We start from the raw sequence: 20,046 nt of genomic DNA on the forward strand, positions 1-20,046 counted from the left end.
AAGGTGTGTTTCTATTAGTTCAGTGACTCTTATTTCTATCCTTACTGTAAATTTCTTAGATAGCACTTTTTACATGACTTCCTTCCTTTACCCTGAAACCATAAAATGAATATGTTTAATCTCAACTCATATTTCAACTTCACATGACAGCTGACAAATCCAAATGAATCGTTCTCTGTTTTTCAGTTTCTCTTCATAGATTGTCCTTCTGCATTTCTTTGATGTCTAGCTATTCTTTGACATTTTATATTCAGCCTTGTTCTGTTTCCCCTTTCACTGTATTTCTTCCTTAAAATCATGTCATTCTGATTTATTTTGAAGCTTATTTATTATTTCAGTAGTGCTATATGAATATAGATAATTCCTACTGCACCAGGTGTCCGATAACAGAAAACCCAACAATAAGGACATTTATCCTTTCACAAACAAATTCACATGCAGGGTGACCACAAGACTGATTAATAATTCTGTGATTTCTTAGTGTTATCAAAGATCCAGATTATCTCCTGTCTCTGTTCTTCTTAACATTGGCTTCACTCTAAGACTGATACCACTCATGGGCTCAAGATGGTTCCAGCGGGCCAGAAGTCACCTTCAGAAGGAAAAAGGAACTTTCTCATTTTTTTTATTAGGAGCGAGAAAATCTTTCTTAACAGTCCCAGAGCATACCTTCTCAAGCATTTAATTATTCTGAACTGGCTCATATGCCCACTCCTAACCCAGTCGAAGGCCAAGGGGATGGAGTTACCATAATGACTTTGACTAACTGTCTTAGTAATCTAGTGCTGCTATAGCAGAAATACCACAAGTGGCTGGCTTGAACAAAGAAAAATTTATTCTCATATAGTCTAGGAAGTTAAAAGCCTGAATTCAGGGTTTCGGCTCTAGGGGAAGACTATCTCTGCCTGTCAGATCTGGGGAAAGGTCCTTGTCATCAATCTTCCCCTGGTCTAGGAGCTTCTCTGTGCAGGCATCCCAGGTCCAAAGGACATGCTCCCCTCCTGGTTCTTCCTTCTTGGTGGCATGAGGTCCCGCCATCTCTCAGCTTGCTTCTCTTATGTCTCAAAAGAGGTTGACTCAAGATACAACCTAATCTTATAGATCAAGTCCTTAATACAACTGCCTCTGACCCTGCTTCATTAACATCACAGAGGTAGGATTTACAAGACACAGGAAAATCACATCAGGTGACAAAATGGTAGACAATTACACAATACTGGGAATCATGGCCTAGCCAAGTTGACACATATTTTGAGGGGACACAATTCAGTCCATAACACTAATCACCATCCCACTGGTGATCGGTGGAGCATCCCCTGCAGCACATGGCTGTGTGGAAGGGGTGGAGACTTGAGCAAAGTGGAGACTCTGACAGGAAGGAAGAAATACAGAAATGGATGTTGGGAGAGGAGACAACCAACAAAGTCTGCTTTACCTACTTTATACATTTTGAAATCTGTTTTTATTTAATCTACTTATACTGTGGTCACCTAGCAATATTATCTGGCTTATTGAAAGCTGAAGATTAGTAGTTAACCCAAATACTGAAGACCAAAAAGACACCACCAAATTGATTAATTTTATTCATGATATCCTTTATTCAACAGAAAACTTCTCAGGACTTTGTAGCCTTACTTGACACATAGATCTGCCAAAAGTGGTTGTTAGAGTAACAGCTTCTTAATGTAATAGAAGACCATTCTGAGTCAGTAATAAGAGTAAATATTAATATTACATTATGTCAGGCCCTTTCCTAAGTGTTTTCCATAGGCTAACTCATTTAATCCTTACAACAGCCTTTTAAGATGTACTATTATTAAAAAAAAGTTTTTTTTATTATTAGCCCTTTTTTAAATATGGAGAAACTGAGGCACAAAGAGCCTAAGTAATTTGTCTACAGCTAAACCAGCACTAAGTTTAGGCTGACCACTTGTCCTGGTTTGCCTGGGACTGAGGCAGTTTCCAGGATGCTGGACTTTCCGTTTTAAAACCCCAGGTAAATCAGGTTGAGTTGGTCATTATAAAACTGCAAAGCTAGGATTCAAACCCAGGCAGCCTGGCTCCAGAGTCCATGCACTAAGGCAGAGTCTGGGCCCTGAACAGGCTGGTTTTAAATCCAGGCATCACCATTTACTAGCTAGCTATGTGACCTTGGGCAAGTTATCAATGCTCCTTAAGCTCTAGTTTCATCATCTCTGAAGTGGGAATATCATAAAACAATCCTCATAGGTTTGTTGTATCATATGTCATAATGGATGTCAAGTGCTTAGCAGAGTAACCTACCACATAGTCAGCTCACAGTAAGTGTTAATTATTGGTTATTAATGTGTGGAGAGAAGATGCAATAGCCAGATTAAAAGCAAGTGATGAAAACTAATAGCAAGAAAGGAGAAAAAATATTATAAAATACAGCTCTAATTAAAAAACAAAACAAAACAGTAGCCTAGGACTGTTGTCCTGGATTGAATTACGTCCCCCCAAAAATGTGTATATCAACTCGGTAAGGCTGTGATTCCCACTGTTCTGTGGTTGCCCTCCATTTTGTGATTGTAATTTTATGTTAAGAGGATTAGGGTGGGATTGTAACACCACCCTTACTCAGGTCACCTCCCTGACCCAATATAAAGGGAGTTTCCCTGGGGTGTGGTGTGCACCACCTTTATCTTCAGAAGATGAAAGGGAAGCAAGCAGAGAGTTGGGGACCTCATACCACCAAGAAAGCAATGCTGGAAGCAGAGCGTGTCCTTCGGACCCAGAATAGCTGACCGAAGAATCTCCTAGTCTGGGGGAACGTTGATGAGAAGGCTGACAGAGAAAGCCTTCCTCTGGAGCTGATGCCTTGAATTTAGATTTTTAGCCTACATTACTATGAGAAAATAAATTTCTCCGTGTTAAAACTTGTGGTATTTCTGTTATAGCAGCACTAAATAACTTAAACAACTAATGGAGCACAGAACAGTATGTTCCTTTCAACAGACCTTACAAAAAAGAGCACCACTGAACTAAAACTTAGTTCTGTTTTTAACCATAGCCATCTTAGTGGGGGATGAAGTGATATTTCATTCGGTTTTGATTTGCATTTTCCTAATGACTATGATGTTGAGCATCTTTTCGTGCACTTGTTGGCCATTTGTATTACTTCTTGGGTGAATGTCTATTCAAGTCCTTTGTCCATTTTTTGATTGGATTGCTTGTCTTTTTTATTGTTAAGTTGAAAGCAACAGGTGTTGGCAAGGATATGGAGAAATTAGAACCCTCATCCCCTGCTGGTGGAATTGTAAAATGGTACAGCCACTGTAGAAGACAGTTGGCAGTTCCTCAAAAGGTTAAATACAGAATTACCTTATGATCTGGTAATTCCACTCCTAGGTACAGACGCAAAAGAATTGAAAGCAGGAACCAAAACAGATACTTGTATACCAATGTTTACTGCAACATTATTCACAATAGACAAAAGGTTGAAACAACCCAAATGTCTATCAACAGATGAATGGATAATCAAAATATTGTACATGCATACAATGGATATTAGTCAGTCATAATGAGAAAATGAAGTTATGATGCATGATACACCGTGGATGAACCTTGAAAACATTATGCTGAATGAAATAAGTCAGTCACAAAAGGACAAATATTGTATGATCCCAATTATATAAAATATCTAGAATAGGCAAATGTATAGAGACCAAAGTTTATTAGTGGTTACTAAGAGGGTAGGAGGGAAAAGAAAAGGAGTTATTGTTTAGTGGGTACTGAGCTTCTTGTGGTGCCCTGGTGGCACAGTGTTTAAGAGCTACAGTTGCTGACCAAAAGGTCGGCAGCTCAAATTCACCAGCTGCTCCTTGGAAACCCTATGGGACAGTTCTGCTGTATCCTATAGGGTCGCTATGAGCCAGAATCAACTCAAAAGCAATGGGTTTTTGAGCTTGTGTTTGGAGTCCTTTTAGTCCAGTGGTTAAGTGCTACAGCTGCTAACCAAAAGGTTAGCAGTTCGAATCTACCAGCTGCTCCTTGGAAACCCTGTGGGGCAGTCCTACTCCATCCAGTAGGGTCAGTATGAGTCAGAATCAACTTGATGGCAATGGGTTTTTTGGTTTTGGAGCTTCTATTAAGGACAGTAGAGCCCTGGTGGTCCAATGGTTAAATGCTGTGGCTGGTAACTAAAAGGTCAGCAGTTTGAATCCACTAGCTGCTCCTTGGAAACCCTATGGGGCAGTTCTACTCTGGCCTGAAAGATCACTCTGAATCCGAATCGACGCGACAGCAACAGGTTTATTCAAGGTGATGGAAGAGGTTGGAAGTGGTGGCGATGGTTGAACAACATGAGAGACATAATTAATGTCACTGAATTATACATGTAAAAAGTGTTGAAATGGCATTTACATATACTTATGTAAATATATATGTATACATATATATTTTAAATACTAAATTTTAGAATAGATGTTCCTAATCATAGAGATGACCCTGAGTGATCTATGAACTATTTAACCGTGTTCAGTATATGCTAACCGAATAGAGAAGTGTTTTATCCGTTGTAAAATTTGTGTGTGTTTCTTATGAATAACGTGAACCCTGCAAGTAGTAGTTTTTCTGTTTATAATTTGGGCATCAGGAAATACAACTAAATTGCCAGCTCTCTCTCTCTCTTTTTTTTCTTCTAATTTTTATTGTGCTTTAAGTGAAAGTTTACAAATCAAGTCAGTCTCTCACACCAACTCTCTTTTAATCTCTGTGCAGGATTCTATGGCCTGCATGTCTATACCTACTATCCCATGTTCTGATCGTATATTTTAATCTGTGTTCTCTGAGTCTGATTTTTATTTACACATTTGTGATCATCATTTTATTGTATTCTTTTAGGCCACCCATCCCAATTTTTTTGTGAAACAATGCAGTATATAAATAAATAACCAATATTCAAAACAGAAGAATTAAGCTATAGAAGTATTAAACGGAACAACACATAAGTTTTCAATGTGGTTTAGATTTGTGAATATTCCACTTAAAAACCACTGTTTCCAAAAATGATCTTTTCCCATACTGAACTCCTTTAGCAAAATTTTTTTGCTTAATCATTTTGCCACTTAATTTTACCAAGCCAAGGAATTGTTACCAATTTTCATTGGTGTGTGGCTTGCCTTTTCAAGTGTATTATCAGCTTCCGAAGTGTGGTGGGCGGTTTCTTTGGCATTTAATGTATTCCCTTCCATGCCTAATACGTGTTTGGGCAGGCAGTAGATACTCTGTGATAGGGAGCCTTGAGTATTAGCGCTTAATTTGGAAAATATAAATCAGTCGCTTATGCTGTGGCACTTTGATGACATTACCTAATTGCTCTCCTGAAGCTGTGATGTCTGAACTCTGACAATTCAAAACTACAAATTAGGTGGGATCTCTCCTATTGGGTGTTAACTTGGACTAAGAATTCTTTGGGTCTCAATTCTTAAAGTGATTATGTTGGTTCAGATATAAAATTCTGGAATGCCTCTCTGTCTGACCTCTCTCTCTTTTTTTTTTTTTCCAGACAGTTCTTGTTCACACATCAGAGACAACTTGTCTTAGATATTTTATAGATTTGTTGCTTGAGAAAGGAAAACCGCTAATGCTGGTAGGAAATGCTGGAGTCGGAAAAACCATCTTTGTAGGTGACACCCTTGCAAGTCTCTCTGAGGATTACATTGTAGCTCGTGTGCCTTTCAACTACTACACAACATCTGCAGCTCTTCAAAGTATGTGTTTCTGCTGTTTACATCCCAGGAACACGAGATCAGAAATTGGCATGGCTGGGACATGCAGCCCAAAGGGGTTACTGCTTTTCCTTAGGCTTTAGATGTTTTTCTTAAGCCTCAGATGAATCTTTACTTATCCTCACCCTGAATAAATATAATTTGTTCCAATATTGTTGTAATTTATGCTTTTTATATCACTCATGACTTTATTTGGGTTATTACTCTTTAGAGTAGCAAGAATTTAGTGTCGATTACTTTGCCTGTAAACCATTTGGTTATGTTTAATTTAATGTTATCCTAGCAATATAAGAGGACTTGGCTACTAACTGAAAGATTGGCAGTTCAAATCCAACCAGAAGATCTTCAAAAGAAAGCCCTGGCAATCTGCTTCTGAAAAGTCAACCACTGAAAACTCTGTGGAGCCCAGTTCCACTCTGACACAAATTGGGTCGCCAGGAGTCTGAATCGACTCAATGGCAACTGGTTTGGTTGGGTTTTTGTTGTTGTTGTTCGTCTTTTGTTTTTGTTTTCTAGGAATATAAGGGTATATTCAAGGAAGGGCGTCCTCGTTACTTTTTAAGGTATATAAATGTTAAAGGGGTAGATTTAGGAGAAATTCATTAATACTGCTATATTGACGAAATGTCAGGCCATGAGCTATTAGTTAAATCTTAGAAGAATTATAAGAATAATTTTAAACAGTTGACTAAACGTATCAATGGACCAAAAGACCCACACAAGTTTGGGGCATTTCTAAAATTAGGAAAAGCAAGGGCAGTAGACATGGGATAGGATAGTGTATGAATAGTATTGAGACCTGATGTTGGTAGTCCTGTTACTCTGTATACCTGAGTAATAATTATATTGTGGGGTCAGCAAAACTCTCTGTTGTCTAGTAGTTTATTAAATCTGTTGAGTTGCCCTAAATGTGCTTTTTTTTGGGGGGGGGGGGCGTGTGTGTGTGTGTGCTTGCGCTTGCATATGTGTGTGTTTTGTTGTTTTGTTAACTATATCAATGTAGACTAATAATATACGTTCTTACTCATTTGACATCATTTATTCAGCCAATAGTGATTTTCCTGTAATCTCTTTCTTAATCAAGTTTTTCTATCTTTTCTTCATGAATGGAACAGTTAGAAAGCTGATTTAGCAGATTCCTTTTATCAGCAAATATATACTTACCTACTTTTTTCCAGGCACTGTGTGGGGTATGTTTTTCATTTACAGACACAAAGAAAGGAATCTGTTTATCACTTTCTAAATGAAAAACTAGGGCTACAGTTCAGTAGTTGAATAAATGATTTGACTATGGTGTGAGTGCATCTTGCTAATTCCTGAAAGAAATACAGGCATGTGTAAGATTCAGGGATTGACTATTAGTAGGAGGAGTTAAGGAGCCCTGGTGGTGCAACGGGTAAGCACTTGGTTGCAAACTGAAAGGTTGGTGGTTCATACCCACCCAACAGCTTCACGGGAGAAAGACCTGACAATCTGGCTCCTGTAAAGATTACAGCCTAGAAAATCCCATCTGTAACATGGGGTTGCTATGAGTCAAAATCGACTTGACAGCACATAACAACATGAGAGGTTAAAGGGCTACAGTGGCCAGTGTACTTTGAAAGAGACTTAGGATTTCAAACATTTGAAATGGGGTGGTAGACAGGGAAAGTAGAATTTAGGATAGCAAAGGTACAGAAGAGAAAAAAATTGTAGGACAAATTCATTGTCTAAAGCATAGTGATCAGATAGAAGAAGAGTAAAAGTCTGGTGTGATGGGTTGGAATTATATTGTAGATATGGTGACTAACTGATTTGCCAAGGACCGAGGTGTTTCTGGGACGTGAGACATTTAGTGCTAAAACCAGGACACTCCCAGACAAATTGGGGTAGTTCGTCGACCTAATTGTAGAGAATGCTTACAAGCTGAGGAAACTGTATTTCGTTTGGTAGGAAATGGTGAGTCATTGATGGGGAGCAAGGAACTGACAAGAAGAGAGTTGGACTTTGGGAGGCGGGGAGAGAGACCAGCCCACCCGAGTGGTATGCTAGCTAAATGTAATGTGGCCCCGAACTGGAACTGTAGAGCAGGAGATGAAAAGTTGGGAGTGTAGGAAGAGACATGAGGTACCATTTACGGGCTTGGGTTGGGCAGAGAGGGGCCCCAGGAGAGAGAGATTACTGTGAGGCCTTGCATCTGGCTGTCTAGGGGAGTGTTAGCCATATAAACAGAAGCACAGAAAGCAAAGGGAAGAGGTACGTTGCGAATGGGAAATAGACGATGTTAAACTGAGTCTGGAAAAAGGCAGACTTGGTGTTTGCAGAACATGCAAAGGGCTATTAGGAATTGACGTCCACTAAGCGCTTGACAATACGAGTCTGCTGCTTGGAAGAGCTGTGTACTTATTTATTTACTGTATACTTGTTTGGTTATTCATTTGTGCACTTAACAAATTACTTATTTTTTACGGTAGTCATCAGAGATACAGTAATGAATATGACATAGTTCTTTGCCCTCAAGATATATACCGTCTGACTGGAATGATAGGTAATTAGAACATATCAGATATACACTGTCCAGTTCTGTGTTTTGTATACTCATATCTTTTTCTCAAACATAGTGACAAGAAGTCATACAGACTCATTAAGAAACCTACTTTATTCGTACACAGAATTGTGTCCACAAACACTGGCCTATAGTGCTTCTGCACTTCTATCACCCAAGAAGAGAGGTTGGGAGACTCACTTGAGCTGTTCCTAGACTCCCCCACAAAGCTGATAGAGAAGGACAACTGGGGAGACCAGGGCCTGGCAGGCCTGGTGGTGGGCCGTGTATCGGAGTGGGCATAAGAAGGTGAAGTGCACAGAGCAGTGAGGGAATTGTCCTGGTTGTCATGACCAGTGTGATATTATTGAGGCCTACAGAAAAGGGTGGCAGGGTGACCTCTGGCAACAGAAGGGAAGTAGGAAGGAGAGCATGACATAGAAGAGGTCAGAGGCCAGAGACACAGCTCAGGTCTTAACCTGCAAAGAGGTAATACCTGAAACCATGGATGAATGAAATGGAGAGAAATGCTGCCTCCCCCCACCACCAAAAAAAAAAAAAATCCCCACTGCCGTCAAGTGGATTCTGACTTACAGGGACCCTACAGGACAGAGTAGAAGTGCCCCATAGGGTTTTCAAGGCTATAAATCTTTACAGAAGCAGACTGCCACATGCTTCTCCCACGAGTGACTGCTGGGTTTCAACTGCCGATCATTTGGTTAGCAGCTGGGTGTTTAACCACTGTGCCACCAGGGTTCCTGAAATGGAGAGAAGATGAGGGAAATAAAAAAGGACTAAGGACAGATGATTTAGATTCTACCAGTGATTCGTAGACATAGTTATACATTTGTTTCAGGGATTCTTGAGAAACCTCTAGAGAAAAAGGCTGGTCGTAACTATGGTCCAGTAGGAAATAAAAAATTGGTTTATTTTATTGATGACATGAACCTGCCTGAAGTGGACGTCTATGGCACTGTCCAGCCACATACTCTGATACGACAGCATATTGATTATGGACATTGGTAAGCAGTTCTCTGTATTTTGTTTTCATACCAAAATCTAATCATTATTATGGATAAATATTTTAGAACAGAATTATACCCAATTTCTTACTCTTCTGGGGAGAATTTTATGTAATATATTTTGGGTTTACATGACATCCCTTTCATCATATTAAATGGAAGACCTTCCCTTTGTATCTTTGGAGGAATAGTATTGAAAAGTCTCCTAGAAACATTCAAATACCCAGAAATCATGTCTGCTTTTGGTATTAATTCACACAAAATTATTTAAGAGAAGTTTGACCTTATTCTCTAAGGTGAAAATACTGTTACTACCTGGCCATCACAGTGTGCAGGCCCTGCCGTTAACTGCAGAGAGAGCCCCTGGTCATCCAGGGAGCCGTGCCGTGGGTACAAGGTAGTTTTCGGACCAGACGTAGACTCATATGAAAATCAATAAGTAGTAATATTTTCTATTGATTCAGCTCCAGATACAGATTTTCGCATCAGAGGAGCTGTGTAACCTTCAGTTTTCCGAGCTTCATTTTTTATGGCTCTTGGATGATGCAACCAAGAGCAACCTCACTAAGCAATTGTAAACATCAAAGGCAACAATTTTCGAGGAAGTCCCTTATGAACTGGTGGATTTTGTTGTGTTGTCATCACCGGTTGTTGCATTTAAGGTTCTATTTTCTGTCATTTAGGTATGACAGACAGAAGGTGACACTGAAAGAAATTCATAACTGCCAGTATGTGGCCTGCATGAATCCACTGGTGGGCAGTTTCACAATCAATCCTAGACTACAGGTAAGGTGTTAGTACTGCTCTCTCTCAAATAGTCCCTAAATATAACACTAACAAATTGTGGATTTTTGACCCTTGGAGCTTTCGATTATAAATTAGAGCTCCTTCTGGATATTTGGTTAAACCTATAAGCTCAATAACAACAGCAGCCTCTACAGCACACAACAGTTAAGTGTTGCTTGCTCACTCACCTGGAATTAGCTAGGGGTCACCTAGGTGACTGTTGATCTTGGCTGGGCTCATTCACATGTCTGAGATTGATTGTTCGCTAATCTAGGCTGGCTTTGGCTGGAGCGATTGGGACACCATGGCTTGGCTTCATGTGTCTCTCATCCTTCAGCAGGCTTGTAGAGTTCATATCAAAGGCAGAAGCTCACGAGAGCGGGTCAAAGCACACACGCCTCTGACAGTGACTGGCACACTATACTTCCCATCTTTTGTTGGCTCCAGCAAGTCACATGGCCAAGCCCAGCGTCTCAGTGGAAGCATCACAGATTTACATGGTAGTGGGCATGGATTCAGATAGGGGATGGAAAAATCAGGTCATTTTTTTTGCAATCTGCTGGTACCATTATGATCACTGCTTTATATAACCCTTATATTTGTTTTTCTTTTCAGAGACATTTCACAGTGTTTGCGTTCAACTTTCCATCCTTGGATGCACTAAACACCATCTATGGCCAGATCCTTGGTTCCCATTTCCAGCAGCAAGCATTTGGTCCATCCATTCTCAGGAGCGGCCCCGCTCTCATCCAGGCTGCAGTAGCACTCCATCAAATGATGATGCATAACTTTCTACCCACTGCTATTAAATTCCACTACATCTTTAACCTGAGAGACCTATCAAACATCTTCCAGGTACCCTGACTGCTCTATGTTATGCCTCTTGGGTAAAGCAAGAATTATAGTAAGATTAATAGTATCCATTTATAGAACTTAGTGTAAAACTATGGTAAGTGCTTTCATATTTATTATTTCATTTTGCACTCATAAAGCTTTACGAGGTAAATATGAAAGGTTTGTTATTCCCATTTCATCAATAAGAACAACGAATGGTTCCTTTCAAGTTACAAAGTGATTTAGCAATAAGAACCAAGTATAAAGTCTGGACTCCCTATTTTATTTATTCCACAAATATTTGAGCTTTTGTGCCAACCAAGAGGAATAATTGGTCATATCTTTGCATAAAACTTATTTATGTACTATAATTTTCAAACAGGTCAAGAGAAATTACAAGTTTGTAAATTGATGGATCATTTTGTTTTGATATTGACAGATAATATACTTTCCTAGTAAAAGGAAGGCGTTTATGTGTTTGATTTATCAAGGAAATTCCTAAGGGGAGATTTAGAATCTGGGATTTGAAAAAATCCAACTCATATGTTCTACTTTGTGTAGCAAAAGTATTGGGAAGGTTATTTATGGCTTTAAATTCTCTTGTAAGAGAGGTAAATGAATTGATTACACATAAAAACGTGGTAGGATTTATTTCCATTTGGTAGTTTTTATTCCTTTATATTTTATAACCCTCTTTTGTAAATCACTCCACAACTCCTCAAAACCATAACACAGCATTAGACATCAGTCCCTTAAGAACATGGACCGTCTCTGTATTTCTAGCACCTGACATAAAGACCGTGTTCAGTAAAGTGGTGTTGACAAGCAGATTTTTAAATCTTAGAAGAAAAAGGGCGGAGGAAGGCCTTAGGGGAATGGGATGAGAGTTCTGCCTGCTCACCTTTCATTTCCAGTCTGTTGGCTGCATCTGATGCCACCGAGTATTAGCATTTTGCATCTCGTTCTCCACGACTGCTTTGGTGTTCTCCTGTGAGAGCAGGGCAAGCTGCCCTTCCCTGTGCCGAGGGGGTCTGTAGGAACCCAAGGTATTGAGGGGACAGTGTTGGGTGGGCATGGGCGTCAGAGTGTGTTGGTGCTAGCCCCAGACCTACCTGCAAGTTTTGTGTGACTTTGGGCAATTTACTTTTGGTCTCATATTCTTCATCTGTGAAATGAAAGGGTTAGACTACATCCTATCAAAGGTTTTTTCAATTAAAAAAAAAAAATGATGATCGCATGGCTTTCATATTACCTATTTGTACTTTAGTTTCATAAACTTAATCCTTTGGGAGACATAACAGGCACGAGTACTTAGATGTGGCAGTTACTGGGGTGGGTCTTAAAAGATAGTCTTAGTTGCATTCCTAAAAATGGGCATAATGGTATTAAAACTGCAGAATGTTGCTTATCAAAGGGTAACCCTAATATATATGCAATGCTATTTATAGTATTTCTTTTAACTTAACAAATTGCTAACATTGGAACATAGTTAAAGATCTTACCATGGCATGACATCAGCTTCTGAATTAAAAGTGTTTTTGCTGTTCTTGCCTTGTAGGGGATTTTATTTGCTTCTCCTGAATGTTTAAAAGTTCCAAATGATTTAATACGCCTGTGGCTTCATGAATCTTCACGTGTTTATGGAGACAAACTGACAGACACAAAGGATTGTGATTTGTTTCAGAAAAAAATGCTAGAAACTGCTTATAAATATTTTGAAGTAAGTATATGACTGTCAGAAGTCACGGTTTCCTCCAGCACCAGTTGGATTTGGGCCAAAGTGAGAGGAGTGTGTGAGTGAACTGTGTTTGAGTGCTTATTTTTCTGAAATATCTGTGATTCCAAAGTACAGTTAGTCTGTATTTGGGAACATTTTACCTACCTACTCATGGATCGAGGCTTTCTTGGGTGGAGCAAACAGTTAAACTCTCAACTACTAGATGAACGGTTGGTGGTTCGAACCCACCCAGTGGTACCTTGGAAGACAGGCCTGGCAATCTACTTCTGAAAGGTCACAGCCTTGAAAACCGTATGGAGCACAGCTCCACTCTGACACACACGGGTGGCCCTGAGTCAGAATTGACTCCATAGCAACTAACAACAACAACTCATGAATTGATGTGTAAGCTTTTCCCATAATCAGGCAGTCTGCTCCCTGATGAGCCATTCTGGATGGTTGATATAATCATATTTCTCTCTTCCTCATTCTGCAGGGTGTAGACAGTCATGAGCTGCTTCAACAGCCCCTCATTTATTGCCACTTTGCAAATGGGTGGGAAGATCCATGCTACATGCTGGTGAGGGACTGGGAGGCGCTGAAGACGATTCTTACAGAAGCGTTAGACAACTACAATGAACTGAATGCTGCTATGCACCTCGTTTTATTTGACGATGCCATGAAACATGTGTGAGTAGAGTAGCCATGATGCTTTTTTCGCCAAAGTAAAAATGACGTAGACAGTGTCATTATGTTTCTGGGTACCCACAATTACTTTGTTAATTATTGTTGTTATTTTTAATAGATCATACTAAGCAATCTGAACTATCCATTCTTGACTGTTGGTCATCATGTAATATAAAAATATAGAAATGTCTTTATTAATCATGTCACAGTCTTAATAATGTCTTACACTACTTTCAGAAGTGCCCTCGCATCCATCATTTCATTTTATTTCACGGCAGCCTTGATAGGTAAGAATATTAACAAAGAGGACTTGTTCAAAGCTTATAAGTTTAAAGTTTGTGACAGTACCAACACTCAAACCTATTTCCACTGATGAAGCATGTTTTGTTGAGTGCCCGCTGTGTGCTGGGCAGGAACATTGGCAACCTCTGCAGCACCTTTGTGTACATTAGAAAAAAGGAGCACCTTTTGTTGGCAGACAGATTAGAAGAAGGCCCGTCCTGGTATAGAGTTTGGCTGACAGGGCTCTTCCTCATCTCCTTGACTGGGCACCTTGGGGCAATGCACAGACTACATGCATCCACAGCATCCTGCTGACAGACACGTTCTAGGTACTGGCCATACAGCAGTGAACAAGACAGACCAGTCCCTTCTCTAACTGGGTTTAGATATTAGTGGTATATATGGGCACTTAGGAAACCCTGGTGGCATAGTGGTTAAGTGCTACGGCTGCTCACCAAAGGGTTGGCAGTTTGGATCCACCAGGCGCTCCTTGGAAACTCTATGGGGCAGTTCTACCCTGTCCTGTAGGGTCGCCATGAGTCGGAATTGACTTGATGGCACCAGGTTTGGTTGGTTTTTTTGGATGGGCACTTGTGAGGAAATGAACAAATAAGCAAGAAGAAAATCAGAGAGTGATGTGTTATGTGGAAAAAATAAAATATATTGATTCTGGTAAATAAGATATGAAGATTTCCAGAGAGTGGCTGGGTATCTGTGTGTAGAGGTGAGATGTAAATGATAAGCAGGAGCGAGGCATGCAGAGGTCTGGAGGAAGAGCCCTCTGAGCAGAGGACATAGTTCATGTGGCCCTGAGGCAGGAATAAGCTTGGAATATTCGAGAAACAGAAACAGGGCCAGGGTGACTGCAACATAAGGAAAAGCTGGGGAGAAGAGTATATGATGAGGATGGAGAGGCAGAAACTAGCCTTACTTAAATGGAGTATTTCCTTGTAACCAGGATAAAGGGTTTGGATTTTATCCTAAGTGCAGTGAGAAGCTATTGGGCGGATTCTTGCATGGGAATGATGCGAGTTACTGTATAGTCCGTACAGTTCTCCATTGCTGCTGTGTGTGGAAAGCAGATTTATGGCCAGTACTGCTCTCCTAGTCCAAGCCACCATCATCTCTCACTGGCCTTTCTAATAAGTGACACTTAGGCAAAGACGAAAACCGGAAAAAAGGAAATCATCATTAAAGACAAGGAGAGGAAGAAGGAAGGATGAATGCAAGGAAGGGAATCCAAACAAATAAAAATTAAATTTTTAGAAGAGTTACTTTTTAAAATGTCTAGCGCAAGTGCCTAAGAAAAAATGTGGAGCCCACCTCATCATCAGTTGTTATAAACATGCTAAGCATTGATTGTTTTATTGATCCTTCTGCGGCTCCAATCTTCTGGTTATCAAGACAAAGGAACTTTTATTTAGGACTTATAACCATGACATTAAATGGATAATTATTAATACTGTTTCTGGTTGAATTCGTATACCCTGTGTATATAGAGCCCTGGTGGTGCAGTGGTTAAGAGCTATGGCTGCTAACCAGAAGGTCGGCAGTTTGAATCCACCAGCTACTCCTTGGAAACACTATACTGTGTATCACGGCTCAGGTAAAACAAACTCCTGTTGACACTGAGGAAAGGGATCTTCCCATGTAATCCTTCAACGTGGAATTCTCCATGCCTGAAAGGGAAGGCTGTTACTTTGGTCAGGGATTATGAGCTCGAAGCTGATTTACTCAGTGTTACAGGTGATTTAAGAACGTCCTTGGGCGTTGCAGAAAGGGACTTTGCATCTCACAGCATAAGTTGAAATGAAAACCCTCATTGTTTGCTTGGGGCTTCACTTGTGCCAGAGTAATTTTATGGCTTTTTCAAGGTTGTTTTGATGTGTGATCATATAAAGTAAATTTTAATGGAATTACTATGTTTGGAGAAATAACCTGTGTTTTCAGCTATTGTAGATTCTCAGGAAATGTTCACACATGCTGGTCCCAGGATGAGTGACTCCAACTTCATTTTGTCAAAAGCACTCTTAAAAAAAAAAAAAAAAATCATGTGAATCATTCAGGGCCTGAAGTTAAATTCGTTTCAGAAAAGCCATCTGAAGCAGACAAGGCGGCATTCTTTTTTTTTTTTTTGCATTTAGTTATCCATATTCTTATATTTTGTTTTGTTGTTTAATATTTATAATATAATCATGGCGTATTTCTTTCACAGAATCTGCCTTTTGATAATGTTAAAATCAACTTATTCATAACTGTATGTATGAATATAGCAGTTATACCATAAAATGTAGCAATAATAGCAATAGCTTAAGGATTCACAATTTTCCTGGGAAACACAGAGGAAGAGATTAGTTGGGCTTGCTGGAAATTTGAGTTTGTGATACTGAATGGTTTCAGTAAATTATTCACACGTATTCCAAGCACAGGAAAGGCTTTAGTGTGAAGGAAGTAAGGCCACATACAGAGGCAAGTGTTTCGTCTGTGTGATGTAGAACACATGTGAGATGTTCGTTGGTCTAAACAAATTCATCCTTTCCAAAGTAAAAACGAAGCAGTTTTCTGACACAAGGACATTCTCCCTTGTACTTGGATGCTGATGTGGAATTGGCATCTTTCTTGCTAATCAAAAAATTTTAAAGCTTAGACAAAAGGCCTTGTATGTATTTTCTTTATAGATCACATAAAATTTGCCATTTTAAACTATTTTCACACTCACAGTATTACCATTATTTGTTACTAAATCTCTTTCATTACCTTACACAGAAACTCCGGGCCCGCTAAGCTCCCTTTTTCTCCTTTCCTCTGACCCATGGTAACCACTAATCTACTTTCTGTCTCTACATTTGCCACTTGTACATATTTCTTACAAGTAAGATCATAAAATGTTTGTCTGGCTTATTTCGCTCAACATGTTTTCAAGGTTCAACTGTTTTGAAGCATCTATTAGAACTTTATTTCTTTTCATGGCGGAATAATATTCTATTGTATTGAAATAGCACTTTTTTTTTTTAAATGCATTCATCTGTTGATGGACACTTGGGTTATTTCCATCATTTGGCTATTGTGAATAGTGCTGCAGTGAACATCGGTGCCTAAGTATCTGTTTGAGCCCTTGCTTTCAAGTCTTTTGGGGTATATGCCTAGGAGTGGGATTGCTGGGTCATATAATTCTGTGTTTAGCTTTTTGGGGAAGAGCCAAACTATTTTCTTTCTTGAATTTTGGTAGGCAGTAATAAAGCAGTAAGGCTCCAAAAGGTCATCAGCATGGGAAAGTTTGTTAGGTAAGTAGTTTCAGGGCAGAAATGCAGGCCTCAACTTTGCCTGATGGAGAAAGATATGAGCAGTGTCTAAAGGTTTGGAAAAGAAACTCAGAATTTAGTCTAAATATTTATCTAAAAATTAACAACACGAAAGAGACGTAGGCCCAGAGCCATTTGTAGTTCATGCTGTGGTGGATGTGCTTTCTCTCACCAGGTGCCGCATCAGTCGAATCTTAAGGGCCCCTCAGGGCTACGCACTCTTGGTTGGAGTGGGGGGCAGTGGCAAACAGAGCTTGTCTCGGCTGGCAGCTTACATTTGCAGCCTGGAGGTGTTTCAGATCACTCTGACCGAAGGCTATGGAATCCAAGACCTTCGGGTGAGTAAGGGTGATGGGTGGTAGGTACTTTGGAACTTTCTGTCTGGCTGATCAGGTATAAGCTGGCAGTTCTCCAGTGGCTGCTGTGACTCTCAGAATTGGCTAAGGCCTCCCCAACCATGGGAGAGAGGGGACAACGCTTCCAAACAATTGTAGTTTACCTTTGGCTGTCTTGCCTTCATGCTCAAATTAGAAATCATATATTCTGATTCTTTGCCTCAGAAAATATTTTATTAAATACTGGCTTACGCAATGAGTTTTTACTTTGCATTAACCAAACCTCATGTTAACACTCGTAGATTCCCTGTGTAATGGAGAAGGGAAAAAAAAAAAAAAAGAAAGTTCCTTTATCAGTACAGATAGATTTCTTCCCCTCTGGGAAAGAATATGAAAAATAAAATGCAAGGGGAATAACGCAGTGAAGAAACTCTCCTGTGTTTTTTAAGAGTTTGCTTTTTAATCACAATAGTACTTATAAGATTTTATAGTTTGTGGCAAGTGTTATTTCAAAATGAAAACACAAACCACATGCTTTTAATATTACTAAGCAAAACGTAAAGAAAGAAAAACAATTTTCAGTGAAAATAGGCAATTACTGAAATGCGCATAAGACTTCCTTTTACTGTGTTCCTTGTGAAAGGCATCACGGAACTCATTTCCACTCTATTAGAAAGGAGGGGCCCTTCATCCACAGCCTGTTTTCATCGCTGTCTTCCAGCAAGCTGCAAACATGGCAAACTTCGTTATATGCCAGAAATGGAGGTGTTGTCATGTGGTTTTCACCTATAGCAGGGTCACCGAGAGGAAAGAGTATGTAAACAGAGAGAAGGCCCAGTATGCTATTATCACATTATACTTACTTCATTCTTCCCTGCACCCACACACATACTTCCAATTTCACATCAGCATTTTAACAAAACGTGAATGATTGCCTCCTCTCCTTACAGGTAGATCTTGCCAATTTGTACATCAGAACTGGAGCCAAGAACATGCCCACTGTGTTCCTGCTGACAGATGCCCAGGTTCTAGATGAGAGCTTTCTGGTGCTGATTAATGACTTGCTGGCATCAGGTGATTAAACCAACACATTCCTTGAAAGATCTTCTCCAAATGACAAATTATCTGTAGTTTCAGTGAACTTTAAAGAGAGATAATTTGTCTTTGAGATGTTTGCTGGGACAGTCTTTGGGGAGAAACCTATAAACCTAACTAATATGAGGTGTATCTTAGCCTGCTTGGGGATGCGAAGTACCTTGGAGAGGCCTTGAGTGAAGTAAATGTTATTCCTACAAGTACGAGTTCAGTGGGTGTGTTCACCCTGGCATATCCTCAATGTGCTGTGTGTCCTGTAAATGCTAAAAGAGAAATGGCATTCCATATCTTAGTCACCTCTTTTATCACTTAAGCTGAACTGTATATTATAAATCACTTCAAGCATTAAAAAGTCATATCTAAAATTTAAATCATGACAGCCTTTCAGTAATTCTTCTCATTCTTTTGGGGGTAGGAGAAATCCAAGATTTGCTCAGTGACGAAGATGTGGATAAGATAATTTCGGGAGTTCGTAATGAAGTTCGTAGTCTGGGCATGGTAGACTCCAGAGAAAATTGCTGGAAATTCTTTTTGACCAGGGTGCGACTCCAGCTCAAAGTAAGAAACATTTGCTTTACAGAAGAAAAACTATTTAAAACCTGCTGTTGAAATTGTGATATAATTCTATTTCAAGATTCATATCATAGGTTTAATTTTCAGTCATTCATTTTATAAGGACATTCAGTAATTCATTTTAAAGAACATTTCAAGTTTTACATGCCTGTGTCCAGAATGTACCTTCTTAAAGTTTCTCGTGAGGCTGAGCTGCTACAAAACACTGTGTTAAGAAGTGTGATGATACTCAGTTGACCTAGACATGGTTTCTGTCCTTCAGGATCCTACATTGGCATAGAATACAAGAGACTTCCACAAATAAATGTAATACAAGGTGAAAATAAATAGTGCCTTGGGAACGAAGTACAATAAACCTTATAGGATCTCAAGGGTCTACAATATCCTTCCTAATCAGAGCGGGTTATCCTGGAGGAAGTGACGTGCCCTGTGTCAAACAAGGATCAGAATTCATGGGACATCATGGGGGTAGGGTGGAAATTTCAGGGAAAGGAAATTGTGTTTATGTTAAGAGTATGGGTTGGACTGTATATTACATGTTTGGAGGAACCCAAGATAGCTCTAAATGACTGGAAGATAGACTTGCTGCTAGAGAAATTAGGTTGATAAGGTTAGGGAGGTAAACTGGGGTGAAGCAAGGGATGTGTGAATCATCGAGTGAGTTCTCAATTAAGGAAGTAACCATTATGTCAGCACTTCAGAGGGGGTAATTTGGTAGTATTATGGAAGGTTCTTATGGCAATAAAACAACTGTCATGGTTATTTTAAGAGACAAGTTAGAAGATGATAAATAAATACTTCATTAGGATAACAGAATTAGTAAACGTAAGTTATTGTTGTTGCTACACGCCATTGAGTCTCTTCCGACTCGTAACTACCCTGTGCACAGCAGAACAAAACACTGCCTGATCCTGCACCATCCTTGCAAATATAAGTGGCATCAACAGACTTGCAGGTTCTGTTTATAAGAGCATGGGGCTAACAGCTTTTAAATTAAGTTTTTAGGATATCAATTTCTTTTTAGAAATAAATTGGAATATGACTTTGAAATGAAAATTAAGGACATGGTCTGGAGTCCTCTAAGAATGGCTATACTTGAAGTAGATAGAAGCAAGTAAAATGGGTGTGCCTATCAGGGC

General features: G+C 39.6%; 1 protein-coding gene across 3 annotated transcripts in view; it reads left to right on the forward strand.

Annotated features, from left to right (window-relative positions):
* The window catches only part of DNAH11 (dynein axonemal heavy chain 11), a 368,316-nt gene that overhangs the window by 172,003 nt on the left and 176,267 nt on the right, over window positions 1-20,046 (forward strand). For all 3 annotated transcript variants that reach the window (XR_007518405.1, XM_049893431.1, XM_049893432.1), the window contains 9 exons: window positions 5,528-5,732; window positions 9,131-9,296; window positions 9,980-10,082; window positions 10,698-10,937; window positions 12,475-12,636; window positions 13,130-13,323; window positions 17,080-17,242; window positions 18,190-18,313; window positions 18,750-18,892. Coding sequence is in view for 2 of the 3 variants with exons in the window: in XM_049893431.1 (XP_049749388.1) it covers window positions 5,528-5,732; window positions 9,131-9,296; window positions 9,980-10,082; window positions 10,698-10,937; window positions 12,475-12,636; window positions 13,130-13,323; window positions 17,080-17,242; window positions 18,190-18,313; window positions 18,750-18,892 (1,500 nt within the window). In the remaining variant the exon portion in view is untranslated. The remainder of the gene's footprint in view (window positions 1-5,527; window positions 5,733-9,130; window positions 9,297-9,979; window positions 10,083-10,697; window positions 10,938-12,474; window positions 12,637-13,129; window positions 13,324-17,079; window positions 17,243-18,189; window positions 18,314-18,749; window positions 18,893-20,046) is intronic.

Source organism: Elephas maximus, chromosome 8 (genome assembly GCF_024166365.1).
Source record: "Elephas maximus indicus isolate mEleMax1 chromosome 8, mEleMax1 primary haplotype, whole genome shotgun sequence".
Classification (NCBI taxonomy): Eukaryota; Metazoa; Chordata; class Mammalia; order Proboscidea; family Elephantidae; genus Elephas; species Elephas maximus.